This window comes from Triticum aestivum, chromosome 2A, assembly GCF_018294505.1.
Source record: "Triticum aestivum cultivar Chinese Spring chromosome 2A, IWGSC CS RefSeq v2.1, whole genome shotgun sequence".
NCBI lineage: Eukaryota > Viridiplantae > Streptophyta > Magnoliopsida > Poales > Poaceae > Triticum > Triticum aestivum.
In genome coordinates, this window is record NC_057797.1 from 20,136,086 (window position 1) to 20,155,231 (window position 19,146).

At 48.2% G+C, this 19,146-nt stretch overlaps 2 protein-coding genes across 6 annotated transcripts; both read left to right on the plus strand.

Moving 5' to 3' along the window:
• Positions 1–849: 849 nt before the first annotated feature.
• LOC123187100 (putative disease resistance protein RGA1) lies at positions 850–8,401 on the plus strand. 2 transcript variants are annotated; one of them, XM_044598874.1, is made up of 4 exons: positions 850–1,212; positions 1,494–2,675; positions 6,495–7,945; positions 8,106–8,401. In XM_044598874.1, the coding sequence occupies exons 1-4, from the start codon at positions 1,015–1,017 to the stop codon at positions 8,176–8,178; spliced, it is 2,904 nt and encodes a 967-aa protein (XP_044454809.1). In that variant the 5' UTR covers positions 850–1,014; the 3' UTR covers positions 8,179–8,401. The 2 variants fall into 2 exon arrangements, with proteins under 2 accessions (XP_044454809.1, XP_044454808.1); XM_044598873.1 differs by having other exon boundaries at positions 851–1,269.
• A 3,407-nt stretch (positions 8,402–11,808) lies between these two features.
• On the plus strand, positions 11,809–16,879 carry LOC123187101 (putative disease resistance protein RGA4). 4 transcript variants are annotated; one of them, XM_044598876.1, is made up of 4 exons: positions 13,442–13,680; positions 14,026–15,871; positions 16,014–16,290; positions 16,489–16,879. In XM_044598876.1, the coding sequence occupies exons 2-4, from the start codon at positions 14,065–14,067 to the stop codon at positions 16,565–16,567; spliced, it is 2,163 nt and encodes a 720-aa protein (XP_044454811.1). In that variant the 5' UTR covers positions 13,442–13,680; positions 14,026–14,064; the 3' UTR covers positions 16,568–16,879. The 4 variants fall into 4 exon arrangements, with proteins under 4 accessions (XP_044454812.1, XP_044454813.1, XP_044454811.1 ...); XM_044598875.1 differs by lacking the exon at positions 13,442–13,680 and adding an exon at positions 13,789–13,903; XM_044598877.1 differs by lacking the exons at positions 16,014–16,290; positions 16,489–16,879 and adding an exon at positions 11,809–12,392 and having other exon boundaries at positions 12,590–13,680; positions 14,026–14,343.
• The last annotated feature ends 2,267 nt before the right edge of the window (positions 16,880–19,146 follow it).

Sequence of the window (19,146 nt, forward strand, 5' to 3'; positions counted from 1 at the left end):
GCTCATGTGTTTGAAATGTTTTTCATAAACTTTAACAAAGTGTTTAGAAACTTTAAATATTTCCTAGGATTTAAAAAATTCATTAATTAAGAAACTCATGTATTGGGGAAAGTAAAAAATATGACCGGAAAAATGAAACGGATTTTAGTTTATGATTTTCAATATTCATTTAATCTAAAAATATATTTATCTGGCTAATTTATATCATCAGTTTAAAAAACAATTAAACTGTTTGTGTGTTATAGAATGATGTTCACATATATGAAAAATAATACTCGGGTATTTTCAAAATGTGCTCAAACAATTTTATTTTTGGTTGTGAACCGCTTCCGATTGATAGCCTCCACCTGGTTGCTTCCGCTCCTCCAAGGGCATGCCCAGCGTGAGCGTGCTGAAATTTGCCACCAAACCAAAATTTGACGATGGACCTAAATTTCCACATATTTTTCTCTCTGTAACTAATGTACTAGCTCAAATTCTACACCGCTAGCATGCCCAGCGTGAGCGTGCTGAAATTTGCCACCAAACCAAAATTTGACGATGGACCTAAATTTCCACATATTTTTCTCTCTGTAACTAATGTACTAGCTCAAATTCTACACCGCTAGCATGCCCAGCGTGAGCGTGCTGAAATTTGCCACCAAACCAAAATTTGACGATGGACCTAAATTTCCACATATTTTTCTCTCTGTAACTAATGTACTAGCTCAAATTCTACACCGCTAGCTTAAATTCTACAAGGTGGGGCCCACATGTATCAAAACTAAAGCCGCGGTCCACACGCATGGTTTTCCCTATCCATTCACGCCGTGTCTTCTATCTCTACACTCTCCTTGCCCACCAAGCAAAATTCGGCAGATCTTTTCTTTTCTCATAGCCAACCCCAAATCCAATCCTACATTGGTAGGCTCCGGACATCCCCAAAGGCCCCTCTGCTTCTCTCTCAGTTTACCTATCAACCCCACTCGTTGACCACAGACAAAGAAAGCTCGTTGTAGGAGTAAACCAGCAGTAATGGCTACCCGAGCCATCGTCCAGAGGGCATGCGCGAAGCTCAGATCCGCCATAAGACTTGAAGCCGTGGTGCATTTGAACTTTGCCCGTGACCTGCGGGATATGTTGGAGGTGCTGGTGGCCATCCAAACGATGCTGGAGGATGCCGAGATGCAGCTGTTCAGGGATGGATCGACGGCGTCTTATCTGCAGCTTGCGGTGAGCGCCGCCTACAGTACCATAGACACTGTAGACGAGCTGCAGGACGCGACAACGGTATATTGCACTGCAACTGACCGTTCAATTTTTTGCTTCCTTATTCCGGCGAAGCAAATACTACCATTCATTACTTGTTGTCTTCACCGACGTGAGAGATTGGTTAGAGTATAATTCATTGATCGATGTTTTAGCTGTGCTGTCGTTAAAACTTCCAATATTTTGATTTTAAGACAGTTTGATGCTTTCTCTAAGCAAGATAATATAAGGGTCCATATTTGCAGATGACAAGGATGCTGCCCCGCCTTGCCATCATGAAGAATGCAATGGCCACCCAGGTGCAGGAGACCAAAAAGATAGTGATGTGGGTACTGGAATGTTCGCGTGAGTTATCAGAATATACAGAAGAAAACACAATAATGTTCCATCAAATTATTGAGGAACGAAAAACTGGACCAGTTTTTGAGGAAGCAATGGTTTTGGGAAGAGGGTCAGATAAAGAGAGGATAATAGCCGCACTCCTATCTACTGAGCCCAACATCACGCAAGAGAACATCACCATCCTTCCCATCTTTGGGCTTCTAGGCAGTGGCAAGACAACCATGGCACAAATGGTTTTTAACGATACTCACTCCCTCCAAGGCTACGACTTCCGGGTATGGATTCATGTGTCTCCCCAGTTCGACTTCCATACAATAGGCAACTCCATTATTTCTCACGTATCAGGAAGGGGACAAGAAGAGATCAACCATTCTTCTTCAGACGTGGAGGGCATGGAAAGTATGATGAACCGCCTTCAGAAGCTACTTAGTGGTAAAAAGGTGCTCCTTGTTTTGGATGACTTGTGGGAGGAGGATCCCATTCAGTTGCGGCGGTTGAAGTCCATGTTAACTTCCTTGGGAGACAAGATGGACGTACTAGTAACCACATGCAACCAAGCCATCGCCAGAAGGATCTGTACAGTTGAGCCGTACATGCTAAATCGGTTGAGTGATGACACGTGTTGGCAAATAATCAAGAAATCGATCCGATTCAAAGTAGGAGAAGAAGAGTTGGAGAAGATTGGACGGGAGATCGCAAGCAAGTGCAGGGGTGTGCCATCAGCAGCTAGAGATTATGCAGGGATGCTAGATTGTTATTCCCGAGATGCTAGATTATGGTGGAAAAAAACCATGGAACTGAATATCTGCTTTAGTGTTATGAACTATGGTTCAGCATTTTCGCTAGTCCTTTCAACTTTCGAGCTAAGCTACAAGAGTATGCCACCATCTTTGAGGCTATGCTTTGCTTATTGTTGTCTAATCTTCCCAGCCAGCCACAGCATGGTCAAAGATGACCTGGTTCATCACTGGATCGCTCTTCACCTCATTGAGCCATCTGAAATATTGTCTGCCACAAAGATAGCTGAGGAGTATATTACCAGGCTTCAAGACTTGTCATTCCTTCAAACTGCAGAGCTGGACAACGTGAGTAACTGTCTACTACTCTGTCGTACAAAATTTGTGGAATTTTAGAGTCACAAAACTGAAGTAAAATTTGAGTGAATTGCATCATACATATTCCTATTGGACGGATTACTACTATGTGGGTATGGTAGTATGCTACTAGTATACGTATGCTCGAGGGACATGATAATGAAACGAAAAAATTACATACATCAACCAGACTAAGACATATTTAGTCTTACTAATCTTTTGTTAGAGAAGAGGATCCTCTAATCGGTTGTTCGATCATGCGCTAGAATCGGCCGTGTTGATCGAGCCGCACCTGCCCCCCACGTCACTGGCTCCCTTTGACATTATCCATTCCTGATTCAAAAAAATGTAAAATAATTTTGGAGAATTCTAATTCTTAGGATTACAATTCTTATTAATTTTTCTGATGATTCATTTGTACTTTTCATAGGAATTTTTTCATCCATTTACAACCTCATGTGAAGAATCTTACATTTTTTCCTGCGCACAATCAAACGCTCATACTACTGCTGTAGTATTAAAGATGATGTGTCATTATGTTTTTCTTACAGTATTATAAGTTTTACAAAACATGTGAGTCAAAGAGGCTCTAAAATTCTTTTTCCTTCCTGAACCACCCCCTCCTCCACCTCTTTCTGTGATGTTGCCATCCGTTGTCGTCTCCTCCATTCACCGGACGTGGATTTTTAGAGCACCTGCACCCAGGCCCTGCTATCCTAGCTCTCCAATATTGCTTTAAGATCCATGCGACACAACTAACTTTCTTTATGAAATTTTTTCTTTTTTGTTTCTCCCACACAGAACATCTCTTGAAGTTCAAACCTATGCAGTGTGGCAAAGCTTTCTAACTAGAATCTAGGAAAATCTTTCAGAATTTTTTGTCCGACATGAATACTAAAAATTTGATTTTTTTTAATCAAAGAAAACTTATTTTGTATATTTATGTTTGATAAAAAAATCTGAAAGATTTATCCTAGAGTCTAGTTAGAAAGCTTTGCCACGCTGCATAGGTTTGAACTTCAAGATATATTCTGTGTGGGAGAAATAAAAAAGAGAAATGTACTTGCATGAATCGTGATGCAGAAAATGAATGGCTAGATAGAGAGGGCCTGGGTGCATGTGCTCTATTATATATTTTCGTCCATTCACCCATCCCCATTCCGGCCACTGCTGCCGGAGACGAGCTCACACACAGATAATGTTGCTGCAAGAGAGAGGGACGCCCATGTAGTAGAGTCCGAGCGCCGGGTTGCAAGGACAGACCGAGCGGTCATGCATGTTGAAGCCGGCCGGACGGTGGTGGAGTGAGCCTCCGGCGCGCAAGGACATCTGCAGCGGGGGTGGCCGCAGATGCTGCGGGCGGGGAAGGGCTGATGCTATGACGCGGCGGCGATGATGCTATGCCGTGGCCACGACGAAGATGCGAGGTGGCGTGCTATGAGCGGCGACCGAATGTGCTACGAGGGGCAACTGCTGTTGCTGCGACCAGCAGCGGCTGTGCTACGAGGGGCGATGGCTGTCTGGGCGGCAATGGTGGATGGATAGCGTTGCTGCAACCTGCAACTGTCTACCACAGAGCCGCAATCAGCGACGCCGTGATGCGACCGTGTATGACGGGAGATACAAGTTTTTTGAAAAGAAGGATGACCCCGGCCTCTGTATCTGGGAGATGCATATTGTCATTTTATTAATTATTCTCACAAGACCTTACAAAGTCATACAACAGTAATACTAAAGCCGCCGTCTAAGCAACAATCTGTCGCTACACCTATCCAGTTGATGAAGAGGCGCAGATAGTTTGGGCCTAATACCAAACAGACATCGCAGCCAAGCCTAACATCTAAGACCTGAGACCCCAACCTAGCCACTTGCCGGGTCTGGGGCACACACTGGTCCGGCGTGCTTTCAGAGGCCGCCGCCGCCAACTGCCACCGCTCCATCTTCAGAACTGTACTGATGAATCAACCTTACTCAGTCCAGCTATCGTCGACGCAACTACGGTGCCCAACGACACCTCCTCCCTGCGCGCAAACAACTGAACACGTCGCGGTCGCCACTGATACACCTCAGTGCCATGCTGCCAAGTACCACCAGCCAGCACAGCTTGAAGCCCTTGGAGGTTATGTCGTGCGTAGCACCTGCCGACCAGGCATGACCAAGCGTAGCAGCTGTCGATCAGGCATGACTTGACATCTCCACCGAAGCTTCGTGCAAGACGAAACCGCTCCACCTCCTGCCTCTGACTTCCAGCGCTGCTCCATAAAACGATGCTCCCAAGAGAGAAACGACACCGAAGTGCCGCCATCGTCCGGTCTGGAACACCAGATCCTAGGGTTTCCCCCTGAGCAATACGAGTGGGTCGACGATAGTCACATGACGATGCCTTCATCAAGGTAACGATGTGGAACGCCGCCATCGCCCGCCGTCGGCTCGGTTTTCACCGACAACTACATCTTCCCGACTCGCAGCTAGTGCCAGATGACGGATCCCGAGATCCGAACACCCAGCCTCAGGCCAACCACCTCTGACGGAAGAGATGGCCACCACCGCCGGCTGCACCAGTCAGAACTGATCTGATCGGAGGTGCCGCCGAAGAAACCACCAGGCCCTCCACGCCGCCGTCGCCGATCTGAAGGCAACATGCACGCCACCGCAGCCAAGCCGGCCGGCGCCGCCGCCCGAAGGGCCATCTGCAGCGCCCGCAGCCCTGGCCTCCGCCACGCCAAGCCGTCGCCGTCTGAGGACGGGCCGGCCTCCCACCGCCTGCAGCCATCCGCCGCGCCGCAGATCCCAAGTCGGTCGCGCCACCACACGCCTTGGGGTCCGCCCCACCCCGGAGATGCGCGAGAGAGGAGATCCCCCGCCACCGCCGTCGGCCTCCGGGCTTAGCCCGGCGGCGTCTTCCGGCGGTGGCGGAGGGAGAGGAGGAGGGAGTTTGCGGTGGCGGCGGCTAGGTTTCTGGCCGCCCGAGTCGCCCTAGGGGGAGGACGACGCGGGGGCTCCCGACCTGACTAGTAAGATAATCCACGGGAGATGCAAGTAACGATAGCCGAGCTGCGACCGTTGATAGGAGTGCTGCAACTGCAAGTTCTGCGTCCAGGCTTTCGACGGCGATGCCGGTGGTTCTGCGAGCCATCACGGTGCTGCTACATGCGTGGGAGTGTGTTGCCGCAAAGGGTGTCTTTACCGACGATGACCATGGTGACAGCAGATCACACCGGTGCGACCCCAGCGCTTAGATATTTGCATGAACCCACGGTGCAGGAGCATGCTGGGAAGATCGTGTAGCGTTGAGGAAGCAGGTGCAGAAACTGATTTTTTGGGACACCCGGATCTGACCGCGATGTACGACCACATCTGACGGCTCGCGAGGTGATCGATCGGGGCTTTCAATCGGTCGACCGACGCCTAGCGTCCTCCTTTGTAGTTAATGTTAAAATCATAGATTCAAATAGCCCGCGAAATAGCCGCGATAGCTGCGCTATAGCTGCCCGGGAGCCTCGACGCTACGCTATGGCTGCTGCCGCGAAATCCTTCACAAATCCCTCTAAACGGCTTAACAGTGAGCAAAACCCTCTAAAAATCATCTTTTTCACCAGAAAAATTTCCGCTATTTGCCGCGATTGCCCGCTATGGTGGCCACTATAGCTCTGGGAGAGGCCGCCGCTAAAACATTTCTCCGCGATTTTAATCTATATCTAAGCTCCACATGTCCAAGTTGCACAATAGTAGTTACACTTCCTCAAGATAAATATTTTGTGATGCATCTTATATTTATGTGTATATATATATGCCTTCAATTTGCTATAGGTCAGTGGAAAAGATGAAAAGGGTGCAATCTTGTTCACTATACATGATCCGGTGCACGACCTCATGGTATGGTTCCTAGGAAATTCGAGCTACCGTCTAGCCACCAATCCTCATGGGAAAATTGATGACACGTATGATAAGTATCTAAGGGCACTATGTTGTGTTGGTTGTAGCAAAGTGGAGTTTAAAGATGACTCTTTTTCACGCAAGAAGTGCCTACGTGTGCTGGAACTAAAGGAGAGCTCTGTGCAAAAGCTACCACACTCCATCTGTCAACTGAGGTACCTGGGGTATCTCAAGATATCAGAATTCACTGGGCTGGTTACTCTGCCAGACTCATTTGGGCAACTGAAAAATCTGTTCCATATTGACTTATCAGGCTGCTCCAGGCTTGCAGCTCTTCCGGAATCATTTGGAGATCTCATAAACTTGAGCCATGTCAATCTATCACGATGCCATGGACTGGCAGGGCTTCCAGAACCACTCCAGAATCTCGGCAAACTGGTACACCTGGATTTATCATTCTGGTCTTGTTTTGAAGAGATCGGGAAAAACCTTGGTGGCCTCACCACGCTGGAGCATTTGAACTTATCAAACCCTTGCTGTCATCTTGATCACCGGTCTCATCTCAAAGGGCTAAAAGGGCTAAAAGATGGTCTGTGCAAGCTCACCAAACTACGATATCTGAACTTGTCAGCGTGTCTGAATCCTATCTTTTACTACCACCAGTCACAAGAGGACAGTCTCAAATACCTTGGAGAGTGTGTCAGAAATCTTTCTAGCCTAGAACATTTGGACCTGTCTCATCACACATTTCTTTTTGGTCTGCCTGCGAGTCTAGGTGAGCTCAACAATCTGAAAACACTGAATCTCTCAGGCTGCATCAGACTCAAGATGGTTGGTGAAATGAAGTCTCTCACATTTACAAATCTGAGGATGTGCCGTGGCCTAGAGAGTTGCCAGTTTGTGGTTCGCATCATCGATGATGATGATGTGTATAGCAGCAGCAACATTGTTCAGCTGGAGGTGGTAAATTGCCAAGAGCTCCAGATAAGCTGCCTTGAAAATGTCAGGTCTAGAGTGGAAGCACAGAGAATCAAAATGGCGGAGAAACAGAAGATTAAAAAGTTGAAGCTTTCTTGGACTTTGGACTCTCTCAGATCAGTGGAGGACAGTGCTTTGTTGGGAGAATTACTGCCACCACCTAATCTGCAGTGCCTTGAGGTTAATGGTTACGCCGGAACATGCCTCCCGGAGTACTTGGGTGAGCTCACCTCTCTCCAGGAACTCAAGATCGTCTGCTGCAAGCACCTCAACTCGTTACCGGATAGAATGCAGAAACTCACCAGCCTCAAGGATCTGTGTATTTTTGACTGTCCAGAATTGGAGAAGTGGTGTCAGCTAGAGGAGAACAAGAAAATGCTGGCGCACATCCCCAACAAAAATTATGAGTATGTACCATCATGTTGCTTGGTGTTTTACTGTTATTTTACATTTCTTATGTTGGTTCGTGTATCGCTTCTCAAAGTAGTTTGTGTACAAAAATGCAGTACCATCGCTGATCTGAACTCATTTTAATTGTGCGAGTTGCTGTCCTTGTACATTTTTCAGGGAACCTGCTAGTACTAGCAGGCAGGAGATTGAGGAGGACGACAGATCGGGCGACGAGGTGGAGGCGGTGTAGGAAGACGCCATGGCGGCGAGGAATTGTTGCTTGCGATGAAGAACGAATTTCGGTGCAAAATGGAATGCCATTTGATTACCAGCTACCCTTGCAAGTTGCAACGTATGTTCGCCTGCAGACTCTTTCAGGCAGCAAAACATGATGATTTTGATTTCGGACAGCTTACTTTCCGCGTCCCTGTACAATTTAATCGGTTAATCTGAATATATTATATGCTGTGTAATGCTCCGACGAATCCTTAAATATTGCCACACTTTTCGCCCAGTGTAAGTTCGTACTACTAGGCATGTGCTATCAAATTCGATTTGGTGATAATATTTCAGTTCAGAACACACAGGTTCAGGTAAGAATGGTTCTTTACATGCTGGTTGACCATGTACGTGCTCGTGTTTTTATTGTTGTCATCAGAAGTTGCACTTTCGCAGACATCACAAGTTTCGGTGCCTCACGACTAAGTACGAGTCAACGGCATTTTTCCAAGACCTGGGCGTTTGCACATTGTACATAGTGGAGTACTGCTCTCTCACTGCTAACCACCCATCGACGATCACACGGTTGGAATTCTGCTTCATTTTTTCAGAGTAACGTTGCAAGGATTAATTTGTTTCTCGGTGCCTATGGAATGTTCGATATTACTGATGTCTTTTCCCTTTTCTTTTCAAACGTTTTTGAAGGATGAGTTTTTTTTAGATTCCTTTCAAGGAGAAACAGGTTTCTTTAGGGGTAAAACCTGGGCATTCCTCGGCCCAGGCTGGATTTAGTGTCTGACTTGCAAAATCCCAATTATGATTATATAAGCTCGAGCCCAGCTCGAAATTCAAAATTTTACACCAATGCAAGCCTGAGCGTAGCCCGGGGTAAAATCCTGAGGATTTTTTTTACATCAAAAGCCCGGGGATCTTTCTTTACTACAAGTCCGCAACATAAACAAGAAATATAAATATGATAAACAAGTGGTTTTTTAAACTACATACCTTTTTTGGCAAATAGTTGAACAATTTTTTGAAGTACATGAACATGGTTTTGAACGTGTGAATTCTTATTTTTTTAATGTCTGAACATTTTAAATGCAAAAGTTTTCCAAGGCTTGAACACTTTTTAAAAATTTCATGATTTTTTATTTCATGAATATTTTGAAAATAATGCAACTAATATTTTAAATTATGATAACCTTTTCAAATGGATGGACATTTTTTAAATGTGTAAACATCTTTTTAAATAAGTGGAGATAATTTTAAGTGCCATATTTTTTTTCTAAAATAGTCGTGAGCATTAAAATGTGCAAAAAACTTAGTAAATATGTGAATGCCCTGTATAGTTTTCGTGTACTGCCTCCGTCCGAAAATACTTGTTTTCAAAATGGGTAAAAAGGGATGTATCTAGAACTAAAATACATCTAGATATATTCCCTTTTATTTATTTTGATGACAAGTATTTCCGGACGGAGGGAGTATAATTTTTAATATTTGTGAACACGTAATTTGCATGGACGCTTTTTAAAATCACATTAGAACTTTTTGGAATTGAAAGAACATTAAATTAGAAGTACTTTAAGACTTCTAATAAATACACATACCCTTTTTAAAACGATACGGACATCATTTAAAATATGCAAACACTTCGTAAAATTACAAGGACATTTAATAAAATTACATGAAAAAATATTAAATTACCAAGACTTTTTTATATATATGAGTGAACATTTTTATTCACGCATATTGCTCTTACTCTTGTATTATTTTAAACTATTTATATTAAATTTATCATCAAAATTCTGAAAAATGAAAAAACAAACTATAACGATATTGCTAACAGGCATCACCAATTACAGGCTACTACACATTCAACTAACTCCACGCCACAACACACGCTCCACATCGTTCTCCCTTGCACCACATCTGTCATGACTGCAGGCGGCAATGCTCTACGGGAGAACCTTTCGACGGAGATGAAGCACGAGGTGGGCGCCCTTGCGGCCGCCTGGTAGAGCCGCCGTGCCAGGCGGATCGAGGCCGGTATGCCGGCCTGCTCGTCCGAGGTCTCTGACGATGAGGACGACCCCACAATGGAGACGGGCTCCGACGACACCACACCGAGCCCGAGCATGTGCATGCAGGCTTCAGCATAGAGCAGGCACATGCGCACATCAGCGACGCCATGGCGGAGGAGGAGCCTGCGTCGACGCCTATGTCGGTGTTCCAGCAGGTGCATGGGAAACAATGGTAAACATGTTCCTCCTCGAGCAGCACCGACTAGCAAAGGGCCAAATCGACGGCAAGTGCGCGGCATAAAGGCCATGGCAGCAGGGAACCCCAACTTCGACGAGGAGTAGCGCTCGATCTATGAGGCCGCCCGCGCTCAAGCTGCCGCTCGCCAGGAACAAGCCGACGCGGAGGCACAGTTGCAGGCGCTCGCGGATGAGAACAACGCCAGCTGCGCATCCTATGTGCCGCCGATGAACTTTCAGGCGCCCTGGTGGAACGACAAGAGTGCCGGCGCCTCTATTTCCATCGTGGACCTCACGTCCACCGGCGACGGACAAGGCGCGGACTCCTCCAAGGATGAGTAGGGCATGGAAGGCGGCATGGCCTTGTGTCCCATCTGGGCCGGTCTGTCTCTCATGGAGACTAATATGATGAAATGTATTCAGAGACTAATCTTATATTGTATTCGATGAATCTGTTATTGATGTGTGCTGTCTATATTTTGTCCAATTATATATTTTGTAACCTGTGTAAAAAAAACAGAAAATTAAAAAATAAAAAAAACCTAATATTCATACTAATGGCGCATCACATAACAGTGCGCCATTAGTATGCCGAGGTTACTAATGGCGCATCGCCCTGTGGTGCGCCATTAGTATACCAAAGCACCTGGCTATACATGGCCCTGGGAGGCATACTAATGGCGCACCATTTCCTATACTAATGGCGCCATTAGTATCTGGTATACTAATGGCGCACCAGTGGTGCGCCATTAGTAAATATTACTAATGGCGTGCTACTAATGGCGCACCACTAATGCGCCATTAATGGCCAAATTAGGTGCGCCATTAGTAGCCCTTTTTCTAGTAGTGCTTCCTCAACGGAGGCCGCACCTTTACTTCATCGGTCTTATCACCGGTGCTCGTGAAGACGACGGGTGGAGTATGCGGTACCAGGATGGGAGCAAAAATGGCTTGGACGCCGGCCACCGCCGTAGGATAGGTTTTTTTTTTCTTCTAAATATACGAAATGTAATGAAAATCTGTCATATTTGAATAAAATGTCTTCCGGTTTATATGAATCCGCCGTGTTTGCACGAATTTTATTCGTTTAGTTTAAATAATTATTGAAATGTATGCGGACAGCGTTGGATAGCGGCCTCTGGTATTAGTGTTCGTGGACTGATCCCCTATCCGTGGACGGATGCCGAAGCAAATTTGTGGGTTAGTGTTGAAGATGCTCTTACGTGACAATGTATCCAAAGATTTTGACGGTTCTAAGTTCTTCCCCCCTATCTCTATTTTCTGGGCTTCGTCCCTGCTCTCAAGTGTGGCTCCGATAAAAATGGTTTTGCGCGTTCCCAGTGCGTAAAAGTTGTGATCTAGAAAATGTATAAAGTTTAGGTTGTCGCTTCAGCTCCAGCTGGTTCCAGTGTAGCCCACTTTACACTGCACAAGTCCACTGTAGTTTCACTTATCCATTGGCACTGTGTCTCCTACCTCTCCATTGTCGTTGCCACCGAGCGAATCAAATGATTCTCCAAGCTTTCCCCATGTCCAGCCCCAAATCCCCTCCTCCTACAGCCCCACACATTACCAATGCGTTAACGTGTGGATCAACCCCTCCCCATCCCCAGAGGCCCCTCTGTTTCTCTCCCCATTTTTACCCATCAGCCCATCCCCATCCCCATTCCATCGTTGACCACAGGCAAAGAGAGCTCGTTGTAGGAGCAAAGGAGCAGACATGGCCCAAGCCATCCTCCAGAGGGCATGCGCGAAGCTCAGATCCGCCACAGAAGATGAAGCCGTGGTGCGATCTAACTTCACTGGCGATCTGCGGGAAATGTTGGAGGTGCTGGAGGCCGTCCAGCCGGTGCTCGACAAAGCCGAGATGCAGCCGCTGAGGGATAGATCAGCGTCGGATTGGCTGTGTCTGGTCAGGGCCGCCGCCTACAACATCATGGACATAGTTGACGAGTTGCAGGACGCGAGGTCACCGGCTGCTGTAACGGTATTATACCATTTTTTTTCTACTTTCTTATTCCAGCTGTGAAGCAAGTACTATTCGTTAGTTCCTGTCTTGAGATTCCTTAGAACAAAATTTATGAATAATTAATAAAGTGATTGTATGCATCGCCCATATGCAGAGGCCGGGTGTTGTGAAAGCTTTCACTATTTTGATTGCAAGAGAATGATACATATATGCAGATGACAAGGATGCTGCTGCCCCGCCTTGCCATCATGAAGAATGCCATGGCCATCAAGGTGGGAGAGACGAAAAAACGAGTGATGACGATACAGGAGGGGTGCCCTACATTCCATCCTATGTATTACGATAGTGCACCAGCTTTTGAAAAACCATTGGATTCCGAAAGAGGATCAGATAAAGAGAGGATAATGGCCATCCTGCTGCTGTCTGCTGAGCGCAGGCAAGAGCCCATCACCATTCTTCCCATCTTTGGGCTTGCAGGTAGTGGCAAGACAGCGCTGGCACAAATGGTTTTTGGTGATACTCGCTCCCTCCAAAGTTACGACTTTCGGGTATGGGTCCATGTGTCTCCTGTACTCGACTTCCATGAAGTAGGTGAGTCCATAAATTGGCAGGTATTTCGAGGACAGTCACAGGAAGATGCATCTTCAGATGTGGTGGGGGTGGAGCATATAATGAAGCGACTTCAGAAGCTACTTAATGGTAAGAAGGTGCTCCTTGTTCTGGATGATCTGCGGGAGGAGGATACCGTCCAGTTGCAACGGTTGAAGGACATGTTAACCTTCTTGGGCGACAAGGTTGATGTGATAGTAACCACATGCAACCAAGCAATTGCTAGGAAGGTTTGCACCATTGAGCCATACAGGCTAAGTCCCTTGAGTGATGACACATGCTTGCAAATAATCAAAAAATCAATCCGTTCCAAAGGAGGAGAAGAATTGGAGAAGATAGGACAGGTGATAGCAAGAAAGTGCCGGGGTGTACCATCAGCGGCTCTAGAAATTGCACGCATGCTAGATTCTGACCCATATGCTATGAGGGGAAAGGTCAAGCTTGATTCAACATTTTGCTTACCTCTTTCAACTTTCGAGTTAAGCTACAGGAGTATGCCACCAGATTTGAGGCTATGCTTTGCTTATTATTGTAAAATCTTCCCAAACGGCCACAATATAGTGAAAGAAGACCTGGTTCATCAATGGATTGCTCTCCACCTCATTGAGCCATCTGAAATATTGTCTGCAACACAGATAGCTGAGGAGCATATTACCAGGCTTCTGGACATGTCATTCCTTCAAACTACAAAGCCTGAGTAATTTTCTACTACTCTGTTTTACAAAATTTGTCGTATTTTAGAGGCACAAAATTGAAGTAAAATTTTAATTGAATTCTACCATGCTTGTTCTGACTAGATAGATTACTACTGTGTGGATCTAATAGAAGGTATGCGCGAGGGGGGCATGATATTGTGAAACCAGATGAGTACATATATCTAAGAGATTAAGACATATATAGCCATGTTACTAATTTTTTAGGTAATCTTAGAATATACCTAGTTCCACATGTCTACACACCATAATTGTAGTTACACTTTCTCAAGATAAACATTTTGTGATGCATCTTATAATTATGCGTTTATGCCCTTAATTTGTTGCAGACCAGTGCAAAGGACGATAAGGGTGGGATCTTGTTCACTATGCACGATTTGGTGCATGACTTCGCGAGAGGGTTCCTAGTATGTTCAAACTACAGTCTAGCCATCAACCACCATGGGGAACTTGATGATAGGTATGCTGCAGATCAAAGAGCGCTGCGTTGTGTAGGCTGTAGCAAAGTGGAGTTTAACAATGACTCATTTTCACGTAAGAAGTGCCTACGTGTCCTGGAACTAAAGGAGAGCTCCGTGCGGAAGCTACCAGACTCCATCTGTCAACTGAGGCACCTGGGTTATCTTAAGATATCAGAATTCACTGGACTGGTAACTCTGCCCGAGTCATTTGGGCATCTGAAAAATCTGTTCCACGTCGACTTATCAAGATGCTCCGGGCTACTAAACCTACCAGAGTCATTTGGAAAGCTAATCCGTTTAGTAAATGCCAACTTGTCAGGCTGCTCTGAACTACTAAACCTACCTGAATCAGTTGGGAAGCTTGTCAATCTGGTGCACATTAATTTGTCAGGCTGCTCTGGGCTTGCAACTCTTCCTGAATCATTTGGGGATCTCATAAACTTGTCTCATGTTAATGTATCACGGTGCCATGGACTAGCGGAGCTTCCAGAACCACTCCAGAAGCTCGGCAAACTGGCACACCTGGATTTATCATTCTGGTCTTGTTTTGAAGGGATCGGGAAAAGCCTTGGTGGCCTCACTAGTCTTGAGCATTTGAACTTATCACACCCTTGCTGTCATCTTGCTCGGCACCGGTCTTGTGTCCAAGGGCTAAAAGATGGTTTGTGCAAGCTCACCAACCTCCGATATCTAAACTTGTCCATGTGCCTGAATTCCATCTTTTACTACCATCAGTCACAAGTGGACAACCTCCAATACATTGGAGACTGTCTCAGAGGTCTTTCCAGTCTAGAGCATTTGGACCTGTCTCATAACACATTTCTTTTTGATCTGCCTGAAAGTCTAGGTGACCTCAACAGGCTACACACACTGGATCTCTCAGGCTGCATCAGAATCAAGAAAGTAGGTGAAACGAAGTCTCTCAAGGTTATAACAGATTTAAGCAAATGCCGGGGTCTAGAAAGTTGCCAGCTTATGGTTCGTGTTGAGGAAGGGGCATACGGAAGCACGAGCAACCTTGCTCAGCTCGAGGTTGTGGACTGTAAAGAGTTGGAGATAAGCTGCCTTGAGAGGCTGAAGTCTTTGGAGGAAGCGCGGAGGATAACATTAGTTCAGAAACAAAAGGTTGAAAGGTTGAAGCTTTGTTGGACTGTTGGTGCCCCTGGAGGATCTATAAAAGTGGAGGAAAATGCTTTGTTAGGAGAACTAGTGCCACCACATTCTCTGCAGTGCCTCGAGATATGTGGCTATGGCGGCGAAACCTGCCTCCCTGCCTGGCGGATACAAAGCATATCATCTCATCTTCCTAATCTTACAGAGGTTACCATGGAGGACTTCCCGAGGTGCATTGAACTGCCGCTGCTGGGTCTATTTCCAAACCTCCAGCGCCTTGTTCTCAGAAGGATGGCCAGAATCACAAGGATCCATGCCGGTGACCTGAGTGGAGGCAACAAAGAGGCATTCACTCGACTCTCCAAATTCACCATAGATGATATGGAGAACCTGAAAGAGTTTGAGTTTGCCGCTGTTGATGAGCTGGCGATTCAGAAATGCCCCTTGTTGAGCTTTGGATCTCTTCCACCCAGAGCTCAGAGGTTGTTGATATCAGACTGCAACCAAGTGATGTCTCAATCGATAGCAGGAATAGATGGTGTGGAGGGTCCTTCGGCTCCAGTAACTGAACTGGTCGTCCAAAGTTGTAATGTGCCTCTAGGTAATGAATTTCGTCATGTACCTTCTCTTCTCAAAGTATATTTTGATCCTTGAGAATTATCTCCTGTACTTCTATCTTTTGTAATGCTCCAGCATCAACAATTCCTAATCATTGCTGCTTTGCTTGCTCAATGTGCCACTAGGTGACTGGACTTTGCTCCGACACCTCCCTGGACTCTGCAGCTTGACTATCAACAACTGCTACAATCTAACCAGCTCACCAGAGATTACTAGGGCCCTATCCTCTCTCCAGCAACTTGCGATCGACGAGTGCCATGGCATTCAATCTTTGCCGGAGGACATGTTAGCCAAGCTCACTGGCCTCAAAGCTCTGTATATTTGGAACTGTCCTGAGCTGAAGAAGTGGTGTGAATCAGAGGAGAACAGACAGAAGCTCGCTCACATCCAAGTAAAATTTGAGTATGTCTCCTGCCAATCTTGGCTACTTCAGTTGTGTATACAACAGTATTTGCACTTTATTTCTATCTAATAATGTGGTTTGTGCTGCTTTGTAATGATGTTTGCTGCTCAGAATTCCTTCTTTAGAAACACAGCTGCCACCCTTGACTTCAACTGCAATTTTAGCTAATCAAAGTTTTCATCCTGTTAATCATGCAGGAAATTTGATACCAGCAAGACTGGCGTGCATCCTCCGAAATATAAAGAAGCGTCTCAGTTCTTGATTTCTGAGCACTAGCCGCTGGAACAGCACTGCAAGGCCGGCGGCATTACCTTACTGGATCGTGATGATGAATGAAAACTCTGCACCGGAAGGCCAATTTTTCATCCGAGTAATTTAGTTTATGTCCATCCGCAGACACTTCTGTCCGCAGAAGCATGATTTCAGACACACTTTGTTTTTATGTTTCCATCTAGTACATTTTGATCATCAGATCGGTGTTGTGCTTATATGCTGCATATCTGTTGCTTCATGCAAGTCTGACAGACAGATTAAATTCTGAGAACATTTTATTCCGCTTCAAGTTCTGTTTATAGTCGTTGATATTTACCTTTTGTACTTGTGTGTTGTTCGGTGATCCGTTTTCAGTACAGAACAGGACTATCTTAGCTGGTTTTCGGTACGTGTGTGTGAAAAGCCGGCTTCAGCTCCTCCAACGAGCCGACCATGGTGTCCACTGCAGCCAGATCGCCGCCGACGCAACGAATCAGCGATCTGATCCTTAGGTTGATCTTGCGCACCTTGGGGGCAAAGATCGGAAGGGCTCTAATCCCAATTGCCACGATCTACTCACCGTTTTTTTGGCGGGGTGATCTACTGACGGTTGTGTATGAGGATTTGAGACTGATCGGAGCGGATCAAGAGTCAAGGGAGGAACGGGTTCAGAGCATATACATTGGTTAAGGAGATTCAGATTCAGAAACTGGCCTCAATTGAGGATAGGGAGATTTCTTTTACTGTTTGTTGCCGGTCGCAGAGTAAATCAGATAGTAGCACGGAGCGGGGGATGTAGGATGAGCTCCCGCGACTCGCCTGGCGACTCGTCGGGCGGCGCCGCTCCCGCGCCGCCCCGCCACCCACGGCTCCCACACCACCTGTTGCTCTCCTCTCGGACCTGCCCGGCGCCGATGGAGCGCTGGATAGGCCGCCGGCTCCGCTCCTTGTCCGCTGCCCGGACCGTTCTGCTGCTGCCGGGCGCCCTGCCCTGCCGCCCCGTGCCGTCGCTGCCGTCGACCTCGTCCCCCGCCCAGGTATCGCCTTCCGCGCCCGTGTCCTCGCTGCTTTCCTCTCCGGTGTCGCCTTCCACCCCTCGGAGTTCCCTTCCCTCTCCGACTCCGGCTACGTTTGGGTCGTAGTGCCGTTCGTCGCCGGCTGCTTCTCTAGCGACGGCGTGTCCTCCCTCCTGTCGTATTTCTTCTGCGCCCCACCGGAGCGGCTGCGTGCTGCTCAAGTGGCGCCACGTGCGTTCTCGGTTCAGGTGGCGAGTGCCGCGGTGGCGCAGTTCCTGGCGGCTGTGGCGCCGGGGCTCTTCGTCGCCGTCAACCTGGGCGTCCACGCCTCCCGCCGCGAGGCGGAGGCTGACGTGGCGTCCTCGCGTAAATGCGCTGCTCGCGTGCAGCGCCTCCTGCACCAACCCGGAGTTACGGCGCCTGCTGCCCCCCGTCGCCCTCGTCTTAAACTATTTCCCATCCGCTGTCACGTCCGCGCGGCGCCGCAGAGGCCTCCTCTCCTCCCCCTGCCCGCGCCGCTGACCCTCTCCCCTAGTTGCGATTGGCCGGGTTTGAACCCCGAGGTCCCTGACGCTAGCATTGACTGCCCTGTCCCCATCCATCCTGTCGCTCCCCGGGGTGACACCGCGTGCGGCGCGGGCGATATGACCGCGGCTGCGCCCCATGCGGGCGCGGACGCCCCTTTTACTCCCCGCAAACTCCCCTCACCTGCCGCCTTAACTGCTGCGTCGGTGGAGACAAGCCCTTACCCCCACGGCCCCAGCCAACGATTCCACGCCTCGCCCCCTACAGCCAGAGCTCTCGCTCCGCGGCTGCTTCCGTTGTCTCTCCACCCGCCACTACGTCAAGGACTGCCGGGACCCTGTACGGTGCCGGCGGTGTCGTGTTTCTGGGCATCGCGCGTCTTCCCCTCGCTGTGCCATGGCCCCGAAACGCTGTCCCGCCCCTCCCAAGGCTGCCTCCTTCCCCGGGCGCTCGGGCGCGGCGCCTCAGCCTCCCCCTGCTCGCCGCCAATCCACCCCCTATCCGCGCGCCCGGCCCTCGGCGTCCCCCGAGCGGGTCTCTCCCGTCCTGCCCCGGCGGTTGATGGTGGGCGAGTCGAGCTCCGCCCCGCCCCCTGCCGTGGTTGCGGCCGGCGCTGCCGCTGACGCGCCGCACTCCCCGCCTAGCAACCGTGTCATCTCCATCACGGAGGTGGTCCGTTCGCCGCCCCCTTCTCCTCCTGAGTTGGCCGGGGGGCGCGGGGCTCCGGTAACCCCGGTCCTCTCGCCGGGCTTGGGTGGGCTGCCACCCGAGTTGTTGGCCTACCGCGACCGCGTCTCTTCCGCCTCCTCCGGCTCACGTCTCTCTGTGCGCACCGCCTCGTCCATGTCGTCGGGAAACTCCATCCCTTCTGTCATTGCCGACTCGGAGCGCCTGGACATCGTTGAGGTCTTCATGCCGGACGGGGACTACGACGCTGCGCTGCGGCTCGCCGTCGTCGTCATCGTTCCCCCCAACGCCTTCCACAACGACACCCTTGCGGTGCAAGCTGCTGTCCTTGACAACATCGGCCACCTGCTTCCCGAGGTCGTCCCGTCCTCGGTT

Excerpts from the sequence above, each read along its gene's own strand:
- LOC123187100 (XM_044598873.1), top strand. The coding sequence starts at position 1,015 with ATGGCTACCCGAGCCATCGTCCAGAGGGCATGCGCGAAGCTCAGATCC. Across the intron at positions 1,270-1,493 it reads AGCTGCAGGACGCGACAACG|ATGACAAGGATGCTGCCCCG; the intron begins GTATATTGCACT and ends CCATATTTGCAG. Across the intron at positions 2,676-6,494 it reads AAACTGCAGAGCTGGACAAC|GTCAGTGGAAAAGATGAAAA; the intron begins GTGAGTAACTGT and ends AATTTGCTATAG.
- LOC123187101 (XM_044598876.1), top strand. The coding sequence starts at position 14,065 with ATGCACGATTTGGTGCATGACTTCGCGAGAGGGTTCCTAGTATGTTCA. Across the intron at positions 15,872-16,013 it reads AAGTTGTAATGTGCCTCTAG|GTGACTGGACTTTGCTCCGA; the intron begins GTAATGAATTTC and ends ATGTGCCACTAG. Across the intron at positions 16,291-16,488 it reads CACATCCAAGTAAAATTTGA|GAAATTTGATACCAGCAAGA; the intron begins GTATGTCTCCTG and ends TTAATCATGCAG.